The 22139-nt window shown below is 36.5% G+C and overlaps 1 protein-coding gene across 1 annotated transcript; it reads right to left on the reverse strand.

Annotated features, from left to right (window-relative positions):
* Positions 1–562: 562 nt before the first annotated feature.
* Positions 563–20057, reverse strand: LOC112054991 (protein regulator of cytokinesis 1). The gene is made up of 14 exons (XM_052886157.1): positions 19843–20057; positions 17754–17953; positions 17125–17245; positions 15957–16186; positions 15568–15716; positions 14688–14855; positions 12981–13153; positions 11231–11378; positions 10182–10310; positions 8807–8949; positions 8013–8120; positions 6128–6266; positions 4977–5087; positions 563–3825 (listed from the first exon to the last, which is right to left on the reverse strand). The coding sequence occupies exons 1-14, from the start codon at positions 19875–19877 to the stop codon at positions 3412–3414; spliced, it is 2268 nt and encodes a 755-aa protein (XP_052742117.1). The 5' UTR covers positions 19878–20057; the 3' UTR covers positions 563–3411.
* Positions 20058–22139: the final 2082 nt, after the last annotated feature.

The following is a 22139-nucleotide window of genomic DNA, read 5'->3' on the forward strand; positions in this document are numbered from 1 at the left end:
CTTGTAAGTATCTATAGGTCGAATTTTCAAGGCACGAGGCTTAGAGTAGCTCTTTTACGCTGCCTTTGGGGCTTCTGGCAGTGTTGAATTAATAAATTCATCACTACTTGATATTTTAAAATTCGGCAATGTACCTATTGTCTATTATGATTTTTTAATTAGTATAATATATTTTTGTAATGACTGTTTTTGCCAAAATAAAATAAAATTAGGACTATGACGCAGAGACCACGGGGAATAAAGCGAAAAGTTTCCTTGCACTAATCCAATCAAAATAGTGCGTTTTTGAGTAATAATAATATGAATACCCATTCGCTGCCCGCGAGTATTTTATCGGTGAGCCCGTCTGCGTTGAAGAAGCCGACAGTCAGGGAATGCGGTTTTAATCTACCGTTGTGAGCCATTTAAAAAAGCTTTATATTCCTCTATCGCGCGGAGCATGATACTGTGCTCGCCTATTGCCCTTAGTGGTAGTTATATTTTTTTACATGTCACGTAACGGATACGATGGGCGACCGGTCGTCCATTTAGGAGTCAAATGGATACAGAATAACACAAACACTGACACTATTATATTTACATTTATTTTTACCAAAAAATAATTATTTTCACCGCAATTGTTCTACAAACTAGTAAACTAAAAAAACTAAAATTAAAATTACGAACAACTTAAAAATCTATAAAAAAAAAAAGATCTTATATTATTAAATCTACTTAAAAAGTTGTAATACAAACATAATATTTTAGAACAATTCAAAATATCAATACTCGTAAAAGTGCTATTTAGTGTAACATAATATTCAATATAGAAGATTTATCTCACGAAGACAGTTTAGTATCGATAGGGCTTATGAGTTTTTTTTTTTTAAATCTATACTGATATTATAAAGAGGAAATATTTGATTGTTTGTTTGTATGTTCCGAATAGATTCTGGGACTACTGAATCGATTTGAAAAATTCTTTCACTGTTGGGAAGCTACACTATCCCCGAGCAGAGTGCTATATTTTACCCCCGTATTCCTGCGGGAACGGGAACCACGCAGGTGTTGTATATATATTAAAAGTATGCTAATACTAGACATTTTGTAGAAGTAACAAGGTATCTGCGATAATTCTGTCGGAGCTACAGCCATTAAGGGTCATTTTGGCGGCGCTGCCTCAGGTCGTTAAAAAATATGGGGTATAGTCTGGTCCAAATGAATGACGTCATCAATCGAAGTGATCGTTAGATTTGTATGGGCGTTTAAACAAAATTACAAATGTCTTTGTTATTTGTACGTTTATGTTTATACTTCATGTAAGAAATCTAAAAATGTATGAATTTTCATCTAATTACGATGCAAGTTTTTTAATTGATTTACCTACAAGTATGTATGTATAAATACAGTAAGAGTACATATATGGATTTCTTAATGGGATGGTTCCAATCACAATATTACTGCTATGTTTGAAAATAATGTACTAATATGTTGAATCTTTGGAATAAACTATTATATATTTTGAAAATGACCCAATTAAACACTATTTAAATTATAAATGGTTTTCTTTAGCTGCCGATGACACAATACATATAAATAAAAAATAGATATGATAGTGTAGGTATATAGTTATTTACACAAGACCAAAACAAACAAGGTTGTTCTTTTTTAATTTTTGTGTCTGTCTGTCTTTTTCTCCAGACTAATTTTGGAACGACTGAACATATTTTAATTGCATTTTTACTAGAAGTGGAGGCTATTGAACAATTTATAGGCTACTTTTGTATCCCGAAAAATTCCTCATCCCCGCGGGATTTGTGAAAAATTAATAAAAATAAAATCTTTATGATAAAGATGATGATGATATGATCACATCACATCACTGTCAACCCATATTCGGCTCACTGCTGAGCTCGAGTCTCCTCTTAGAATGAGAGGGGTAAGGCCAATAGTCCACCACGCTGGCCCAATGCGGATTGGCAGACTTCACGAGAAGATAATTCTCTGGTATGCAGGTTTCCTCACGATGTTTTCCTTCAACGATTGAGACACGTGATATTTAATTTCTTAAAATGCACACAACTGAAAAGTTGGAGGTGCATGCCCCGGACCGGATTCGAACCCACACCCTCCGGAATCGGAGGCAGAGGTCATATCCACTGGGCTATCACGGCTCTTCATATAGTGTTTACCCTAAGTAAAAACCTTGTGCACTTCTTAACTTATAGCGTGGCAACTTCGTTCGTAACACTCCCGTAGCGAGGAATGAAATACCTACGACTGATGCACCTCACTTCTCCGCACTCACGATTTCACACCCACGCAGTATTTCCCCCCGTCGCCCGCATATCATGGGAGTGTCATCAACTTGCCAGACTAGTTAATTGCATGTACTGTAAAATGTTGGCAATAGTTTCCACTTAACAGTGGGTCATCTACCTACTTATTCCAATAATTAATTATTATGTACTTAAAAAGTATTCATGCAAAGTGCATGCGTTTTATTTAATTGTTTTAATGAATTAATTGGTAAAACATTTATATACAACCAAACAGTCTTCATGATATAAATCTGCTATACATTATTATCAAAAGGTAGAGATTCCGTTTTAGCAACAAAAAAAAAAATAAGTTATTCTATGATCACAAAATAAAAGATGCTAAGTTGCACAATACTTATAGATCGCTATGAATAAATAGTGTTTAATTAATAGATTTACAGTCAACAACTATGTTTTTACATAAACAATGATATTGTATATTTGGCTTAAGCAGGCCACAGATGGTCAAGTCGCCTCTTAGCTTTAACACAATTCTACAAGTCTTTTTTTTTTAACTTAAAAAAAAATTTCGTGTTTAAACTAATATCTCTTTCAATTCAAGTAAATTTAAAATTATATTACTTGAAAAACATTAATTTTGTCACAATTTTTTTTTTTAGGTTATAAATAATTTCCTCTAAAATAGTATTTTTTGAGATATCACGTTATTGAAGAAAAGAGGCGTAGTATGCAACTAACGTAACGTAACTTTTTTTCTGCCTACATCTATACATGTTGCAGACAGTATACTTGACCGTCTGTGGCCGACGTTAGTTTATGATAAGGCTTTTATTACAGCAAGCGTGGGCAGTTAAAAATATCGAAACCACACCAATAAGCATATTTCGATATTTTTTATCTGTCCACATCTCAACACGTTGCAGACAGTATACTTGACCGTCTGTGGCCGACGTTATAAGTTTATGATGAGGTTTTTTATATATATTACTGTTGCGACTATAATTTCCATAATTTCGATCTTAGTGTAAAATTTTCGATTTCACAGCGTTCTACAAATACAAAGCGACCTGTACTGCCATAATACAATTTTTTTTTTAAATACTGCGCATGTTTATACCCGCATACTAAAATGTACGGCGCATGTAACAATTCACATGATCGGTGGTAAGTTCTTGGCTCTCATCAAATTCATGTGAGAGTTAGATCTTATGGGTGTCTGTCCGTTTTGTACCTTCATCGACATATTGGGTGCTGTGTTTTGCCTCACATTGGTTTTGTTACAACTCAAAGGCGCCCGGGGTGTTGCAAAACCATCATTTTGTTTTATTGCGGACCGCGTGAGCCTTGAGGGTGTAGAAATAAGGTTGCTTTTCGGTGTCATTGGCAGATTCGCGTGTTGCATGTTCTCTTTGCCGACCTTGGGAGTCAGTGGAGCGTTTGTTCTCAATTTCTTTGGAGTCTCAGTCTTCCCCGAGTTGACGTGGAAGACTACTATGGCGGGTGCTTCATGGTTTTTCCCTTGCGCCAATGAGCTGCGACTTATTTGACGCTCGTTAATGTTGTCCTGTAAGCAAATATTAATAATAAGTAGCTTTAAACGCAGACGAACTCCAGTTCGATTTAGCTCAACGAGTCGCGAAGCTGAAGTGGCAATGGGCGGGGCATATAGTTCAAAGAGCCGATGGTCATTGGGGAAGGTGCTGGAATGGCGACCCCGCACTAGAAAGCGCAGTGTTGGTCCAGCGACCCCCCACCAGGTGGACTGACGACATCAAGCGAGTCGCAGGGATTCGCTGGATGCAGGTGGCTCAGTATCGTGATGTTTGGAAGACACTGATGATGGTGGATTTTATTTTCTTTACAAGTTAGCCCTTGATTACAATCACACCTAATGGTAAGTGATGATGCAATCTAAGATGGAAGCGGCTAACTTGTTAGGAGGAGGATGAAAATCTACACCCCTTTCGGTTCCTACACGTACGTTCAATAACGAAAATCTTATCCAAATTGGATCATCAGCATTTGAGAAAATCGCGGACATACCTACTCATGTAGGTTTGATTTTATATAAATAGTTATATACCTTGAAAGCAGTGTCTATGTTTTTTTGCAACAGTTTGTTCAAAATTATATCTTGAAGGCAGTTTGTTTTACCTTGAAATAGAAATTTAACAGCTACATTTTTTGATTATTTTTGATCCATTTCATTAAAATTAGGCTAATAATTATTATGAATATATCCAAATTAATCACCGTGGTTGCAACATGTATGCCATATTGATCATATACGTAACTTCATAAAGGATAAAAATGTTTTTTATTGAGTGAGACCTCCTCCGACGGCCTCCGTGGCGCAGTGGTGGATTCACAAGACGGAAGTCCTGGGTTCCATCCCCGGTAGGGCCGATTGAGGTTTGCTTAGTTGGTCTAAGTCTGGCTTCGGCCGTGACTAGTTACCACCCCAGCTAATTACCAGCAGGTGAGATTGTAATCTAGGGCTAATTTGTAAACAATAAAAATAAAAAAATTAGAAAACGTATGTAACACTCCCGATGGTTCGCGCGCGCCGGGAGGGTAGCGATATACCGCGCGGACGACTTCATACCCACGCTGTCCTTCCCTCGACCCCGCGCGCTCGACTTCACGGCAGCGCCGTCCTTCCCCCCCGTCGCCCACATATCATGGAGTGTTGCCGTCAAAAGTCAGTAAGCTCACCTTGAAGTCGGTATACGTAGTCAGCAAAGTGGTGTCAGTGAGCGGGTTTTTGTCCGCGTTCGAACTCGATTTTGAGTTGTTAGCGTTGTTAGTTGACCGACGACCACGTGACTGCAAATATGGAAAGAAAAACAATCAATATAAAAAAGGGTTCCGTACAAATCACATTATTATTTTTGTTACGAGTTCCTCAAGTACAGGTAGTACTTATAGTAGCGGGGAGTACTCCGCGCCACGAAACAAGTCCTATAGACGCGGCGCTAATGTCTTAATGGCCCTCATTGTCATTTTGTGTCATTTTTCCGATTTTACTTTATGGTGTAGAGACGTGGACTATTCACGCCAGAGAAAGACAAAGAACGGGGATGATGACTAGGTTTGAATATATTGATTTTTATGATACATTCAGGTAAATAAGGTCAATGTTAACTAATTTATACATACAAAGCAAAGATTGACTAGATATTTGCAAAATAAATAAGATTATAAAATTTCAAAATCTACTAAAAATATTTTATCGTAATTAGATGAAAATTCATACAGTTTTAGCTTCCTTACATTAAATGTGACATTTTTTAATATATGAACTATAAACATAAACGCAGAAATAACAAAGATATTAGTAATTTTGTTTAAACGCCCATACAAATCTAACGATCATTAATTGCCTACGACGTCATAAGCTCCTACCATTTTGTATGGAGCGTTTTTCAGGGATCCGCGGCAGCGCCGCAAATCTGACCCTTTAAATCCCTGTAGCTCCGGAAGTAATGATCGCAGATACCTTGTTACTTGTAAAGTTATTGCCATCTTTGTATTTCACGTGATTTCAGGTAAACTGTGAGTTACATTTAGATCGTTTTAAAGCGAAAATAGGTCATCCTTTAGTTTGACATATGTTAATTACTTATACTATAAATAAAATACGCAATTTTTAACTTGAGTTTTCAAAATAATCTTTTACTATTTTTTATTAAAATTTGTATATTTCGGACCCTACTTGGAACACCAAGTACTATACAAAATTTTTATTGTTCATATTTAAATCTAATTCGACTAACTTTTATTTCGTCTAACTTTTATTTAGACCAAATATGATGATTACAAGTACATACATATTCAAAAAGAAAAAATACTGTATTTTTGCTTACCGTCCGCTTGTATTTCAGAATGCTGCCATTCGCTTTAGGCTGAGGAGTCTTCTTGTTTGAGTCATAATCTAGTTTTCTTTTAGCGCGTTCAGTTTTGTGCTCTGACAGAGCCTTTGCCGCCAGGCGTCCACTTATGCGCCTGTAAATGTATAATAAATATTAGAGACTAGCTGACGTCGCGCGGTTTCACCCGCGTGGTTCCTGTTCCCGTAAGAATACGGGGATAATAAATATCCTATAGCCTTCCTCGATAAATGGGCTATCTGACACTGGAAGTATTTTTCAAATCGGACCAGTAGTTCCTGAGATTAGCGCGTTTAAAAAAACAAACAAACAAACTCTTCAGTTTTATAATATTAGTATAGATGGCAGATACCACGCGGTTGCACGATAAAATATAGCCTCGGACTAATAACACAAGGACCTGCCTTGCTAGACGTTACTTTTCTTTCAAAGTATATGATCAACGATTTAATGCGATTATAAAAACTGTATTTATAGAATCGATTAGTATAAGATATATATATACTAATCCAAGCTCATTTTCTCAAAAAATTACAGACATTTTGTTTGTTAATTTTGGTGCGATAAGTCATTATGTAATTAGTAATTGATGAGCCAATAGTTATACCGAGGATACCCGAGGATAGTTTAGCTTCCCAACAGTGAAAGAGTTTTTCAAATTGGTTCAGTAGTTTCAGAGCTTATTCAAAGCTTGTATAATGTTCAAAAACAAACAAACAATCAAACTTTCCTATTTATAATATTAGTATAGAAGTGTATATAAAACTAATAGTGGTATTTTATATTCAATGACAAGTTAGCTATATATTCTTATTTATTTATATTTGGAAAGTCTGTTTATAGCTTTGGAAGATGTCAGACATAATTATGTGTATTATACTTAGTCTTACACACCAACTGTCTACTGTTTAATGCTTATCTGTACAACTCACGACTACAAAGCCAATTAGAGTCCTAAAGTGGACAACTATACAGCTACTATTGCAAATACATAACAAAGAACTACATGAAAACTGATCTAGTAAATAATTAATAACAAAACCAGCCAAATGCGCGTCAGACCACGCGCATTGAAATTTAAATAGCATTTTAAGCCTTTATAATGCAGAAAAATATAAAAAACGTAGCTGTCACCGTATTTTTGAAACAATACCCACACTGACATTATCATTAACAACCCATGTTCGGCTCACTGTTGAGCACAAGTCTCTACACAGAATGAGAGGGATCTGGTCAATAGTCTACCACACGCTGGCCAAATACGGATTGGCAGACTTCACATACATAGAGAATTAAGAAAATTCTCATGTATGCAGGTTTTCCCACAATGTTTTTCCTTCACCGTTTGAAAAACGTGATATTTAGTTTCTTAAAATGCACATAACTGAAAAGTTGAAGGAGCATGCCCCAAATCAAATCTACACCCTTTGAATCAAAGGCAGAGGTCATATCCACTATCAAGGCTCATGAAAAGGTACCTAAATAGTATTTTTCAGGATTTTATTTTACGAGATTTGTAATGTACATACTGATGCGAAACAGCTTTCTAGTAAATCTCCGAATCTCAGTCATCTCAATCATAGTCTCTAAGCTAAACCGTGGTGGGACAGACAGCCAGACGGACGGACATGGCAAAACTATAAGGTTTCCTTTACTACGAAACCTTAATAAACTAATAACTAACTACACTATAATTTAAACATTTTACTACTATTACAATTCTCTCTATGCCTCAAATCAGAACTTGCCTGGACGTCAAGGTTATCGCTTTCTTTCATAACCGCGCACTGAAATACCATAAATAAAGAATATATATGAAAGTGTGTAGACTAAAAACTATATGAGTAAATTATGAAGTCACCTTTTAACAGTAGATATGGCAGACCTCTTGAACGATGATAGGTTGGCTGCTACAGCGCTCACTGCCTTGTTTGCACTGCCGGTGATAAGTTGGCGCTTGCTTGGCGGCCTGCGATACAAAAAGAAATAGTTATTATCAGGGTGAATGTAATGGACTCAATATCATCGTCATTACAAATGAACTAGTGTCTACCTAAATTCACAAACATATCTTACACCATTTTATAACCGACTTTAAAATGGAGAAGGTTCTCAATTTGATCGGTATTTTTTTTAAATTATTGTTTATGTATGTACACTGTTCAACTACACAAAAAGTATATTTACAGAGCTCTTTAACTGACGAACTCAATTTCAACTATGAAACATCGATTCTATAGAGCTAATTTCTATAATAGCAATAGATTGTTGATCATATACTTCGACATAAAACACCTAGCGAGGCAGGTCCTTATCTAATTAGTCTGAGTTAACAATCCATCTTTCGGGTCACTGTTGAGCACTCGGAATGAGAAAAGTTAGGGTAAATTTTTTTTTTTTCATTTTTACAAGATAGCCCTTGACTACAATCACACCTGATGGTAAGTGATGATGGAGTCTAAGATGGAAGTCGTACGCTTGGCGGTACGTCTTTGTTGGTAGAGTGGTAACTAGCCCCGGCCAAAGCTAGACGTGGACCAATTAAGAAAATCTCAATCGGCTCAGCCGGGGATCGAACCCAAGACCTCCGTTTTGTAAATCCACTGCGCATACCACTGCGCCACGGAGGCCGTCAAAATGAGTGATAGGACATACTTGTTCCTCTCGGCGGTAGCCGCAAGCCCGGCGGCGGTGCGGTTGCGCTTGCCGAGCGGCGACGTGGCGAGCGAGCGCAGCAGCGGCGTGGTGGGCGTCAGCGCCTGCGCCTGCTTGCGCGCCGACATCTTGTTCTGTCGCTCCTGGAAAATATTATCAAATGTATGTCAAATAAAATTTAAATACACTTACATTATACAATGTTTAGCATATAAAGAACAGACTGACAATATATTGTTTAGTCTGAGAAGTCTAATCTTTATCAGCTACTAGCGGGCGCCCGCGACATCACGTGGAATCATGTTTTTCACAAATTCCGCGGGAACCATGGATTTTTCCAGGATGAAAAGTATGTATTAAACCAGATTAAGATCTATTTTCATTCCAAATTTCAGCTAAATCGCCGCAAAATTGACAAAGTTACATACAAACTTTCATCCCCTAGTTTATCCCCTTGGGGGTAGAATTGATCAAATTTTAGCCCAATCCATCCAGTGGTTTGAGCTGTGCGTTGATAGATCACTATGTCAGTCAGTCATCTTTGAGTTTATCTATAGTATAAACAGTTATCTATTGCGTGCCACTGCCAAAAATTTGGAGAAAATAATAAAGTCTCGATGTTTATTGTCAATGTTTATTGAATATCAATACAAGAGAATTGAGAAACAGAGTCATAGTTAAAATAATAAACCTACGTTCTAAGACAGTGGAACCGAACCGTTACGAAGTAATCAAGGTATGACTATAGCTTGGCAACTTCGTTCGTAACATTCCCGATGGTTTGCGCGGGATAGGGGCATGTAGCGATGAAAGAAAAACCTACGACTGATGCACTTCACTTCCCCGCACGCACGATTTTACACCCGCGCAGTCTTTCGCCCCGTCGCCCGCTTATCATGGGATTGTCGTCAACAAACTTGCCAGACTATAATCATTAAAATGCATTGGCCAACGCGCGTTGGAAATAACAGTTGGCATGACAATAAGGGCTGCTACAAATGTAAAACAAGATTGACACATAATAGTCATCATCATCGTTATCATTAACAGCCGATGGACGTCCACTGCTGGACATAGGCCTCTTGTATGGACTTCCAAACAAAACAGTCTCGAGCATCCAGCGGCTCCCTGCAACCTGCTTGATGTCATTGGTCCACCTAGGACCAACACTGCGCTTTCCGGTGCGGGGCCGCCATTCCAGCACCTTAGGACCCCAACATCCATTGGCTCTTCAAACTATGTGCCCCGCCCATTGCCACTTCAGCTTCGCGACTCGCTGATCAGTGACTTTGGTTCGTCTGATTCGATAGTCATCATCATCAAGTTGCAATTATAAGATCACACAGAACAAATACATATTAAACAATATACGTACGGCCCGCCTTATTTCCCACTCGTCTTCTATCAGTTGCAGCAGAGGCTTGCCATCAACAGTGAACACGCTGCCAGACTTTGCTTCATACTCCACAACCAATCCACGGATCTGCTCTTCGATTTTGGGTAACTAAAAATTGTAAAAATTTAATTAATCAAATTAGTTACATTATTAAATTAATATAATATTCTGTCTCGGTTTTTACTGCGAAGGGTAACCTTTAGGTTTACCGTGATGATATTTTACTGTGAAAATTTACTATTTCTGTTTATTGTGCCTATCTTTTACCGTTTTACGACTTACAACCGTACCCTTTAAACTACGCAACGGATTTTTAATGCGATTGATACAACAATAGATATATTCAAAAGGAGTGATTATCCATATTTCTGTACTAATATTATAAAGAGATAAAGGTTGTGGTGTTGTTAGTAATCTCATAATCTCACTAATCTGGATCTACTGAACCAATTTTGAAAATTCTTTTGCCACTATAAAGCCACGTTATTTTATTCCCGTATTCTCACGGGAACGGGAACTACGCGGATGAAACCGCGTGACGTCAGCTAGTATAATAAAGAATGTCATGGTATTCAGATTCCATGACATTCTTTATTATCATGGTGTCAGATTCCACGCAAACGAAGTCACGGCGTCCACTTTGTACAATCAGTTTGACGTAAAGTTGACCTCCATCGCGCAGGCCTGTGTGCAGTGGATTTACAATATGGAGGTCCTGGGTTCGATCCCCAGCTGGACCGATTGAGGTTTTTCTAATTGGTCCAGGTCTGGCTGGTCGAAGGCTTCGGCCGTGGCTAGTTACCAGCCTACTGGAAAGGCGCACCGCCAAGCGATTTAGCGTTCCGGTACGATGTCGTGTAGAAACCGAAAGGGGTTCATCCTCCTCCTAACAAGTTAGCCCGCTTCCATCTTACATTGCATCATCACTTACCATCAGATGAGACTGTAGTCAAGGGCTACCTTGTAAAGAATAAAAAAAATAAAAAAAATGTCATTAGCAACCACGCTATATAATGTAGAAAACTCACTTTATTGTGGATGACCTTCCGTTCCTTCTCCTCCTGCAGGAGCTGCCCGCCGCGGTTCTGGTAGCGGCCGGGCTCGGACGCGCGCGCCTCCAGCTCCATCATCTTGAGCCACAGGTTCTTGCGCGTCACCACCAACTCGAAGATAGACCTGTACAGACAAAAATTTACTTTCACTACAATATGGTTTTTACGAAAGCAATCTGAACTGAATTGGCATACTGTGCAGGTAAAAATAAGGAATTGAGCTGTGAAACATTATCATTATTAACAACCCACATTCGGTATTCTGCTGATATGCGTATGTTGAGATGGATGTGTGGTGTGACAAGAATAGATAAAATAAGGAATGAGTATATAAGAGGAAGTCTGAAGGTTGCGCTAGTGACAGAAAAATTGAGGAGTAGAAGGTTAGCTTGGTATGGACATGTAATGCGTGGAGAGGAAAGTCATATTACTAGAAAAATGTTGAATGTGCAAGTGGAAGGTCATAAGAGGAGAGGAAGGCCAAAGAAGAGATGGTTGGATTGTGTGAAAGAGGACATGTGTGTAAAAGGAGTGGATGATGAGTTGACGAGTAATAGAGACGAATGGAAAAGATTGACATATTTTTCCGACCCCACTTAAGTGGGATAAGGGTAAGGAGATGATGATTCGGTATTCTGCTGAGCACGAGTCTCCTCTCAGAATGAGAGGGGTTAGGCCAATAGTTCACCACGCTGGCCCAATGCGGATTGGCAGATTACCCTAAGAGCTGTAAGTAACTTTGGTTTTTTTAAAGTTACCTCATCTGATCCAATCTAACGCAAATTAGTACAATTTACTTGCGATCAAATGAACGAGATCTCCTCATTCATTGGAAAAATAAAATAAAGAAACTTTGAGCTCCCTATTTGCAATCAATTAATCAATCTATTTATTTGCAGATACATGCATTATATATATAAAGGTGGTCGGTAGATGTAGATGGTAAATGTATCTTGCCAATTGCAATAATAAATGATTATGGAATTTTCTCGGAAACTCGGAATATCGCCATCTAATCAGGATTATGGTTTCTCCTGATATCGCCTCTGGTAGAATAGTTTCGACATAACAATGAAATCCCTATCTTTCAAGTTATATTAAACTGCACACAGAGTTCATCAAGAACAAAAGACGCAACATGTGATTTATTTTAACTAGCGGACGCCCGCGACTTTGACCGCGTGGAATTCAGTTTTTCACAAATCTCGCGGGAACCATAGATTTTTCCGGGATAAAAAGTAGCCTATGTGTTAATCCAGAGTAAAATATATTTCAAAAGAACCGTGATAGCCCAGTGGATATGACCTCTGCCTCCGATTCCGGAGGGTGTGGGTTCGAATCCGGTCCGGGGCATGCACCTCCAACTTTTCAGTTGTGTGCATTTTAAGAAATTAAATATCACGTGTCTCAATCGGTGAAGGAAAACATCGCGAGGAAACCTGCATACCAGAGAATTATCTTAATTCTCTGCGTGTGTGAAGTCTGCCAATCAGCATTGGGCCAGCGTGGTGGACTATTGGCCTAACCCGAATATGGGTTGATGACGATGACGACGAAAATATATTTCTATACCAAATTTCAACCAAATCGCTTCAGTAGCCGCAGCGTAATGGAGGAACAAACATACACACACACAAACTTTCGTCTTTATAATATTAGTGTGAAGTATGATTTACGTGAGTGATAAAGATTATATCTAACAAATAGCCAATGAATACAAACTTACTTGTTTTCTTCATAAAACTTGGTGATCTTATGCAAGTACAGCTCATGCAGCGTGAGGGTATCCTCAGTGAAGATGTCCTGGTAGTAGTGCAGGAACTCCTCCCTCTGTGCTTGCGAGTACATCACACTGTCCCACATCAGCTTGATCTTAGTACGGACGTTGGCTACGAACACCTGAAACGTTTTGTAATCTCTTTATTATTCTTTTTTTTATCCAAGAGGAAAAAAATGCCTTCAGACTTTTGCTGGGCATGTCAGACTTAGATTAATAATAATTGCCTTTAATCGGATCAATTTAACCTATACTACCTTACTCGATAAATACTGTTTACCAATGGCGTGCAGTTCATAATTGCAAATATGCATTGCCTTGCCTGAGAAGTTAATTACCAACCTGTATATGAAGAAGGAATATTCCATTTTGTACACTTTGTACGTATAGTGCATACTCTAATTAATAACCTTGTGCACGCCACTGCTGTTTACCAACAAACAAATTAAAAATGAGGGTATAAGTCGCTAGTCATTTCACACCTAATAATAATTTAATTAACTTGGCCTAAAATTAATGAAAATAAATTTGATTAATAAGCTTAGAACAATTAAATATAGTTAATATATTTTGAATCACATTTTACAAAAAAAAACAAAAACATAATTTCAAAATGAAGGTAGAAAGCGCATGTCATTTCATAAATTATTTATTTTAAATTATGTATGGTTTGTTTATAAAATATTATATAAAATATATATAATGATAATTATTTCACATGAATGTGATAGTAGATAGATAGTAATAAAGGCTTGTTTGCGTTTCTATAAATAAAATATAATTGTTATTTACAGTATTAAGTTTTACATTAAATAATTAAAATAAATACTAAACTAAATCTTACCTATAAATAAAATATAAAAACAACATTCAAAGCCATTATTTACAATTACTTTATATTTTAATAAAAAATTTAATATATTTTTTTTTATATTCTTTTTACATATATTAACCATATCTAATTATCCCAAGCTTATAAATCAAATTTATTTAATTAATTTAAGAACAAGTTAATTATAATTATTATTAGGTGTGAAATGACTAGCAATTTATACCCTCATTTTTTATTTGTTTGTTGGTAAACGATACTCATCAAGAAAGGCTGTAGTAAAATGATAGAGTGGCAAAGGACTTAAAGGGTTAAAATGATGACTATTATTATTCTGCAGGCTTGCGCTTGACTTCACAATCATGCCTAATGAAAAGCAATAATAATGTCTAAGATAAAGTCAGCTTGCCTAGATGTTTATTCACTCCAGCCTTGAAGGTGCTCAAATTACGAGGCAGAAACACAGACACTGTCTAATTAGTTCATCATCAAACATTTGTTCACCCTTAAGTCTGTACATGTGAAATTCTGATTTTCACAAATTCCTCAGAAAGTGTGGATATACATGTATACATTTTAATGTAACATTATGTATAAAATGCAACAGACACAACAGTAACAATGGGTACAGACCCAACAGTTACGTTTACAGACTAAACAGTTACAACGGTTACAGACACAACAATTACAACAAACTCAGCATTTACAATGTTAATATAGCACAAGCACAGATTCTCAAAAGTCCTAGGGGTACACCCACTCCCCTCCCTCTCCACCACCAACCAAACCATTTTGACCAATTTGCTTAAAAAAAATTGATTAATTACCGAAATCTTCTGCCTCTTGATCTGGTCGCACCTCTTAATCTCTTCCTTAATGGCCGCCTCGGTGTGGGGATGGCAACCGGTGTGAGCTTGCAGAAAGTTCTCGCGGTACATCTGGTCCTCTTCCAAGCAGTCCCATAGTCGGGACAGACGCTCGCGCATCTCCAAAACCTGTCATCAGTAAAAGCGAGTTACATAACAAAATCACACCCCTGATCCTAACCCCGATGGTAGATCTATCTGCCTATAAAACACTTTACAATCCTGACAGTTCCCTGTAAGCTGCTTGATGTCCTCAATTCACCTACTAGGGGTCGACCAACACTATGCTTTGGTGCTGGTCAATATTCTATCACTTTGGATCCCCAACACCCACATATACAGTGTAATCTACAATATATTCTGAAAGAGTTTGCTATGAAGCAGTATTTGTATCCAATTACTTTGATTTATTTGTTTATTATATAGATTGTTTATTATATATTTGTTTATTATATAGATTTGTTTATCATAAGACATATTATCTTAGTCACTAGTGACATATTTTATTTTATTAGAATATTTATCATACAACATAATGATATAATATATAATTTGTGTATTATGGTTTATGTATTCGTGTGTAGTAATTTGTATGTATGTATAATGTACATTATTACTACGTACACACCACCTACAGTTATCTTAACAAGTTCCTAAGCCTAACGTTGCCTGGAAGAGATCGCTAATAAGCGATAAGGCCGCCTTTTGTATTCTACTTTTTCTTATGTTTCTGTTTTGCTTGTTTTCTTTTATTTTTTGTGGAGTACAAATAAAGAGTATTGAATAAAAATAAAAAATAAATTGTTTCCATGTTTTGTGTTAAATTAATAAATATTCTTACTCTATTATTGGTCTGCTCATATTTCTCTTGCAAGTCCTGCCGCAACATCGCCAGCCGCTCCATGTTCTGATCGGTCACCTTGAAGTCCACAGACATAGATGTAACCGCCATCTGTTCAAACTTGTTTGTTGGCTTGATTTGAAGTTTACCTAAAAATGTACTCATACTAATAAATATTACTTAATGTAAAAGTAAGATTTTTGTGTCTTTAAGAAGCTGTTATCCTAAATTACCCCTGACTCTTATATAACTACATATTATATAGCATCTCAAGTTCCCTTACTAATTGAGGTAAGTATTTATGTACATACACAAATATTTACCGCCGTTTTCACAAAATTCTGATAAATGACTGAGAACTTATTAAAAATTTTTGTAAATATACAAACCCATAATATCCTTAATCTCGACTTGCGTGTTCAGGAATATTTCTGCACGTTTATCTCTCTCCTTCTGCAAGACTTCCAAGTGCTCCTTCATTCTGTTCAGTTCCTCTTCGGCTGGCAGAGGTTCTTCCTGCAACTCGTGCAAGGTCACACCAAGCTTTTCGACAAGGTCACGCTGCCATTCCAGTAACCTGTCCATCTTCATGCGACGCTGTTGAGCTTGGATTCTATATCTATCAATGATAAATTGCCACCTCAATTTTATTAATATCAAAAAAGATACATCAAATCCAGGTGGTGGTGAGACCAGCTATCACTTCATACCTGAACATACACACTAGTAAGATGGGAGTTACTAGGTTAAGGATACATTAAATGACGCAGACCTGACGAATCTCACCATAGGGTTTAATGTTATGTTCAGGAGGCTAAAGGAAGGATTGACAGGAGAACACTGTCAAGAAACCAGTGAAGCTGCGTCTTATACCACAGGAATTGGTAATAAAAATAAAATAGCTAGAAGAGCTTATATTCAGAGGCAACCATTTCTTTGGCTTATACTTTTTTTTCTTCTGGCTTTATCTGTCATCAGTAAAATAATTATTCTATGATATCCTGATATCTTCATCATCAAAAAAATCAAAACAGTACTTGCAGACTATATCAATTTTTTTAGGAGAAGTATATTTTATGTATCTAGAAAGAAGCATGCTTCATATAAAAAAACAAGACAAAGTCAGACTCTCTACTATCCGAAGCAAGACCAAGGTCAGAGATGTGGCAGTAACAATTAAGAAGCTTAAGTGGAAGTGGACAGGACACTTCATGCGGGATAAAAGGGATAAGTGGACCAGGGATGTGACAGAGTGGTATCCTAGGATAGGAAAAAGGAAAAGAGGTCGCCCCTGCCAAAGATGGGAGGATGACCTCAGACAGACAGCAGGAGACAGATGGAGAAGGAAAGCAAGAGATAGAGAACTATGGAAGTGTCTGGAGGAGGCCTATGCCCGAGGGCAAGCTGAAGAAATGAATCAGTGTCAATGATATGTTGTAATAATATTTTGTTTATAAAATTCAGTAAATAAAGGCTTTATTATTATTATTATTATTATTATTATATTTTATGTAAAAAACATATTTAGTCATACATTACTGACTGATGATTACTCACACAGAAAGTTGTTCCTCCAAAGCATTCTTGTAATCCACCATCAACATGTCGTCCTTGTATTCTATTACTGATATGTCAACTGAGAGACATCTGCTGAGTTCTTCTGTCTCATCTTTTAATTCTATAATTAAAATAATATATCAATATACAAAATATACCAATTCATTTATAAAACTTTTGTGATACACACTTGGCTGGTTTTATTTTTTAACATTACCAAAAATTATTTAAACAAATAAACTCATTCTTATTTTAAAAAAAAAGCCTATGGGCAACTTTCGTATGGGTCGATAGTTAATATTATAAATTTAATCAATCTATCCACTACTTTTTACAACTAAACCACTTAACCATATTGATTAAATCTGGTATTAAGATAAATTGTATGATTGAGCAGAGCAATCTCTCAGCATTCCATGGATTCATTGTGCGGGTGCTGGGCCTATTGTCACTTGCACGGTAAATCCAAATCCATCCATTTCCACACTTAAAAAATTCAGTAGTCCTGTGGGATTTGTAGAAAATAAAATTTCACGTAAACTGAGTCACGGGCGTTCACTAGTATTATATTTTCAAAAGTTTTTTGCTGAAAATAGTGAAACAAGTCATTCAAGTTACTCAATACTCACTTGCTATTTTCTGTTCCATCTGCTGCAACTTGTAACATGTCTCAGATATGACATCTTTGTGAAAGTCCTTTTCAATATTCACCAGTTTGGTGATGTGAACAATTTTAGTTTCCTCATCTACGCCCAGGTGAGACCAATTGCTCCATAGTTCTTCCATCAATATTCTCACATTCTGAGATATTTCACTGTGCACTTTATTGCTGGAACAACATAAAAAGAAACCTGAGTACATTTTTTTTTTAAAGAATATTTGCCATATTTTTTATAATATGACCAATATTCCTATTCCCCTCCAACTAGTCGGGAAAGACTATGCCAGGAGTGCGTACAACAATTGACCAACAGGGTGAGGATTGAACCACGACCCTCAGTGATGAGTCCAACCGCTCTTACCATTGAGCTATTGAGGCTTATCAATTATCTCATAACATAACCTTATTTTATTTCAAAAGTCTTCGTAAACTAAGCCTAATTGAAATAAATGAATTTAGACTTTGTCTTTTTTGAATTACATAAACAAATATGATGTTGTCCTTCAAATATGTGGAAAGCCTGTGACAGGAATGATCACTCATACTCATAGTGCAACAACTGGGAATCAAACACTAGACCTCTATCATTCGATTCTGACTCTTTAACTTTGGAGCAGTTAAGCTGTTTACTCACACCTATTTATTACATTGTTATCTTTTTTTTCATTCTTTACAAGTTAGTCTTTGACTGCAATCTCGCCTGATGGTAAGTGATGATGCAATCTTAGATGGAAGCGGGCTAACTTGTGACTAGGAGGATGAAAATTCACACTACATCATACCAGAATGCTAAATTGCTCGGTGGTACATCTTTGCTGGTAGAGTGGTAACCAGCCACGGCCAAAGCCTCCCACCAGCCAGACCAATCTTTAAGATATCCTCAATCAACCCTGCCGGAGATCAAACCCAGGACCTCCGTCTTGTAAATCCACTGCACCACAGAGGCCCTAACCTTAAAGTCTTGCCAAACCTTGGTTCGCTCTGAACACAAGACATTTATGGCTATGCAGTGAACATTATATCATAACTGTGGCATTATACATATACATGCAGTTTGGCTTATAGCAACTTCAGAGCAGAGTTTGGTGCATACCACAGAATAGCATTTGTATTTGATATATTGTTCATACATCGCAATTAAAAAAAAAAACTAGACAGTGCACAGCTTCAGATGCTAGCTGGGGAGTTCAGACTATAGTTATTTTTTCAAATGCAAATAGGCTCACATTTGACTGTAATCTAACCTGTTGGTAAGTGTAGATACAGTCTAAGATGGGATGCTTGCCTAATAGGTGCCTATTCACTCTTGTTTTGCAGATACCCAAGTTATAAAATTTAGGAAACACAGACTTGGGAAGGGCTTACCAAACCCTAGAAGTGCATATGAGAAAAGAAGACAGAGTTTTGTTTGAGTCCTTCTAACTATCAAGTTAGATGGTCTATCTATTTATTACATTATAAAATAATGCAGACCTTTTATATGTACAAATGATGAATTTAAGTTTTACTTGAAAAGTTATTTAATGAGTATCACCCCATTTGAAAACAGAACATCACACGAAAATGCCACACCTAACACAAGTTGTGTACAAAAGACAACCCATGAGCTGAAATCACATAACAAGCAAAACCATATTAAGAGATATAATATTGCTTTAGGAACATATACAATACTTTATTCTTTTGTAAGGAGGTAGATTAATCAAGAAATAGAAACTGAAAACCATAGTCATTGCACAGTTTAATCTTTTATTCAAAGAGGTAAAGTTTGTGAGGTTGTAGTTATCTCTGGATTTACAAAACCGATTTTGAAAATTCTTTCACCGATGGAAAGCCACATTATTTGTGTGCCTTAGGCTACGTTTTGTCTCCGTATTCCCACGGAAACGCAAAGTACGCGGGTGAAACCCCGGGGCGTCTGCTAATGATTTACATAATATTAAACACGAGTAAGCTAGTCATTTTGACTAGGAAATAGCTTGCTGTTGCTAATGAATAAGTTATTAGAAACAGTTTTTTAGTTAAAATAAATTGTTAGTAACAGAAATTAGACTCACAACATCTTTTTGATGTCTTCGTTTACCACAATCATTTTTACAATAACAAAATAACACCATTCACAAGATAAAAATCAGGGTTAAGTATTTTTAACAATGAATTATTCAGAAATGTATTAAATTTTCAAAAGACTGTCGAAATTCCAAACAGCACAAGAAAAGAAACGAACGTTGAAGTTTTTAAAATACGTTGAAACTTGAAAATCAAAATCAAAATGTCGATTGTCAAGTCAATGTCGTTTTACGTCGTGGAGGGGGAAACGTTTACCCGTTCGTAAGCTCTGATTGGACGACGTTTTTTTTTTTAATTTACTTTAAGGCCTTAGATACTCGTTATTTGATATCCGACTAAACGACTGTATTTTTAACCGACTTCCAAAAAGGAGGAGGTTCTAAGTTCGGCTGTATGTATGTTTTTTTTTTATGTATGTCCAGCGATAATTCCGTCATTTATGGACCGATTTTGAAAATTCTTTTTTCGTTTTGAAGGGTTTGATTCCAAGATGGTCCCATTTTTTCACGTCAGGATCTGATAATGGCATCCTGGAGAAATCAAGGGGAACTTTCGAAAATCGTAGAGACGGCTAGTGCATTTATTAGTGTTTCCATAAGGTATTTTAAGCCACTACAATTTCATGAAGGTCTGGAGTTGGTCTGATGATGGAGCCGAAACACAGACGATGGAACTCGTCAACGATTTACAGCAGTTACCTTTTATTTGGGCTTGATTAATTTGTATTGATGAGAACTTTCCACCTAGATGAGTTGTGACTGTATTAAAGGTCTGATGATGAAGACGAAGGACAGTTAAGAGAACTCATCAACGGTTCACGGTAGCTACCTTGTGTTTGAACTTGATAAATTTCTATTGTAGAGAAATTTCCACCTATATAGGTTGTGACTGTATTAGGGGTCTGGTGATGAAGACGAAGAACAGTTAAGGGAACTCCTCGACGGTTCACAGTAGCTACCTTGTGTTTTGACTTGATAATTTTGTATTGATGAGAACTTTCCACTTGGATAGGTTGTGACTGTAATAGGGGTCTGGTGATAGAGATAAAGGAGAGTTAAGGGAACTCCTCGACGGTTCACAGTAGCTACCTTGTGTTTGGACTAGATTAATTTTATAAAGCCGTTTCTAAAGAAACCACAGAAACGTTGTAATTTAAACGGCTTGAATTAAAACATCACTGGCTTGGCACCGCCTTCAAACTGATCAGAAGGTAGCATATAGATAAGAAGTTATTTCTCGCTTTTTAGTTTAGGTTAATTTTTGAGTTGGAAGTCGGTTGAATTGTTTTTATTAAAATTTTTACAAAATATTTTTTGTCTATGGTATCTATGCCTACTACACTTCGACCATTAATTATACTAATAGCATTAACAACTGAGTCTTAGGGCCATAAATCATTTCTCTATATCTATCTCGCTTGCACTTATGGGTCTTATGGAGCCGTCTAGTGAAGGGTGTAACAATGAAAGACATATTATCGATAAGTAAAGTTTATTATCGTATCTTGTTCACAAAATTAAAAAAATTAACAATATTTGATTTAATATAATACATATTTCATATTATATAATTATTAACTAAATAAAATTAATCTTCATCTGAGTCTTCATCATCAGAATCTTCGTCTTCTGCCAAATTTATTATATATTAGTATCCATAGTGCGCAACGAGTAACACATGAATGTATTTATTTAATTGCAGTAAACACATTTATAGCAAAAAAAAATACGCAATGCAATTACATTAGAAACCGACCAATCAGAATCGTCCAAATCATTATTGACTCATCATTACGCACGTGCACGTGCGCAGGTAGCCGTTTATCGATAATTAGGGTGCGCAGGTAGGCGCGCTGCACATTCCTATCTTTTTTGACTTTTATGACCGGACGACTCAGATGATAATGCGCATACTATAACAGAACCTGCCTCGCTAACCGTTATCCTTCTGACAAAGATCAAAAATCAATGATCTTACGCGTTTATAAAAACTGTTGCTATAGAATTAATGTTTCATTGTTGTAATCGTTTTCGTTGTGTAAAGAGCTCCCTAAAAATGTCGGTTTGTGTAGTTGAATGGCATAACAATGAAACATCGATTGATTGTAAATATTAAATAAATAAATTGAAAAAATTAAATTTATAATTTACATTAATTTTCAATACTTTTTATATTTTAATGTCAATTAAATTCCTAACCTACCTTCCTTTTTCCCTTCCTCGTAGTCTCGGAAATCTAAAGTATTAGATTTGTCTAAATATAAACAAGATTTATAAATTAGTTC

This window comes from Bicyclus anynana, chromosome 16 (genome assembly GCF_947172395.1).
Source record: "Bicyclus anynana chromosome 16, ilBicAnyn1.1, whole genome shotgun sequence".
Classification (NCBI taxonomy): Eukaryota; Metazoa; Arthropoda; class Insecta; order Lepidoptera; family Nymphalidae; genus Bicyclus; species Bicyclus anynana.

Bases quoted from the DNA above. Each gene is read 5' to 3' on its own strand.
- LOC112054991 (XM_052886157.1), bottom strand. From the start codon at position 19,877: ATGATTGTGGTAAACGAAGACATCAAAAAGATGTT. The intron at 11,379-12,980 runs GTAAGTTTGTAT...TTGTCTGTACAG, and splicing joins AAGTTTTATGAAGAAAACAA to GTCTATCTTCGAGTTGGTGG. The intron at 6,267-8,012 runs GTGACTTCATAA...ATACATTTACAG, and splicing joins GCCATATCTACTGTTAAAAG to GCGCATAAGTGGACGCCTGG.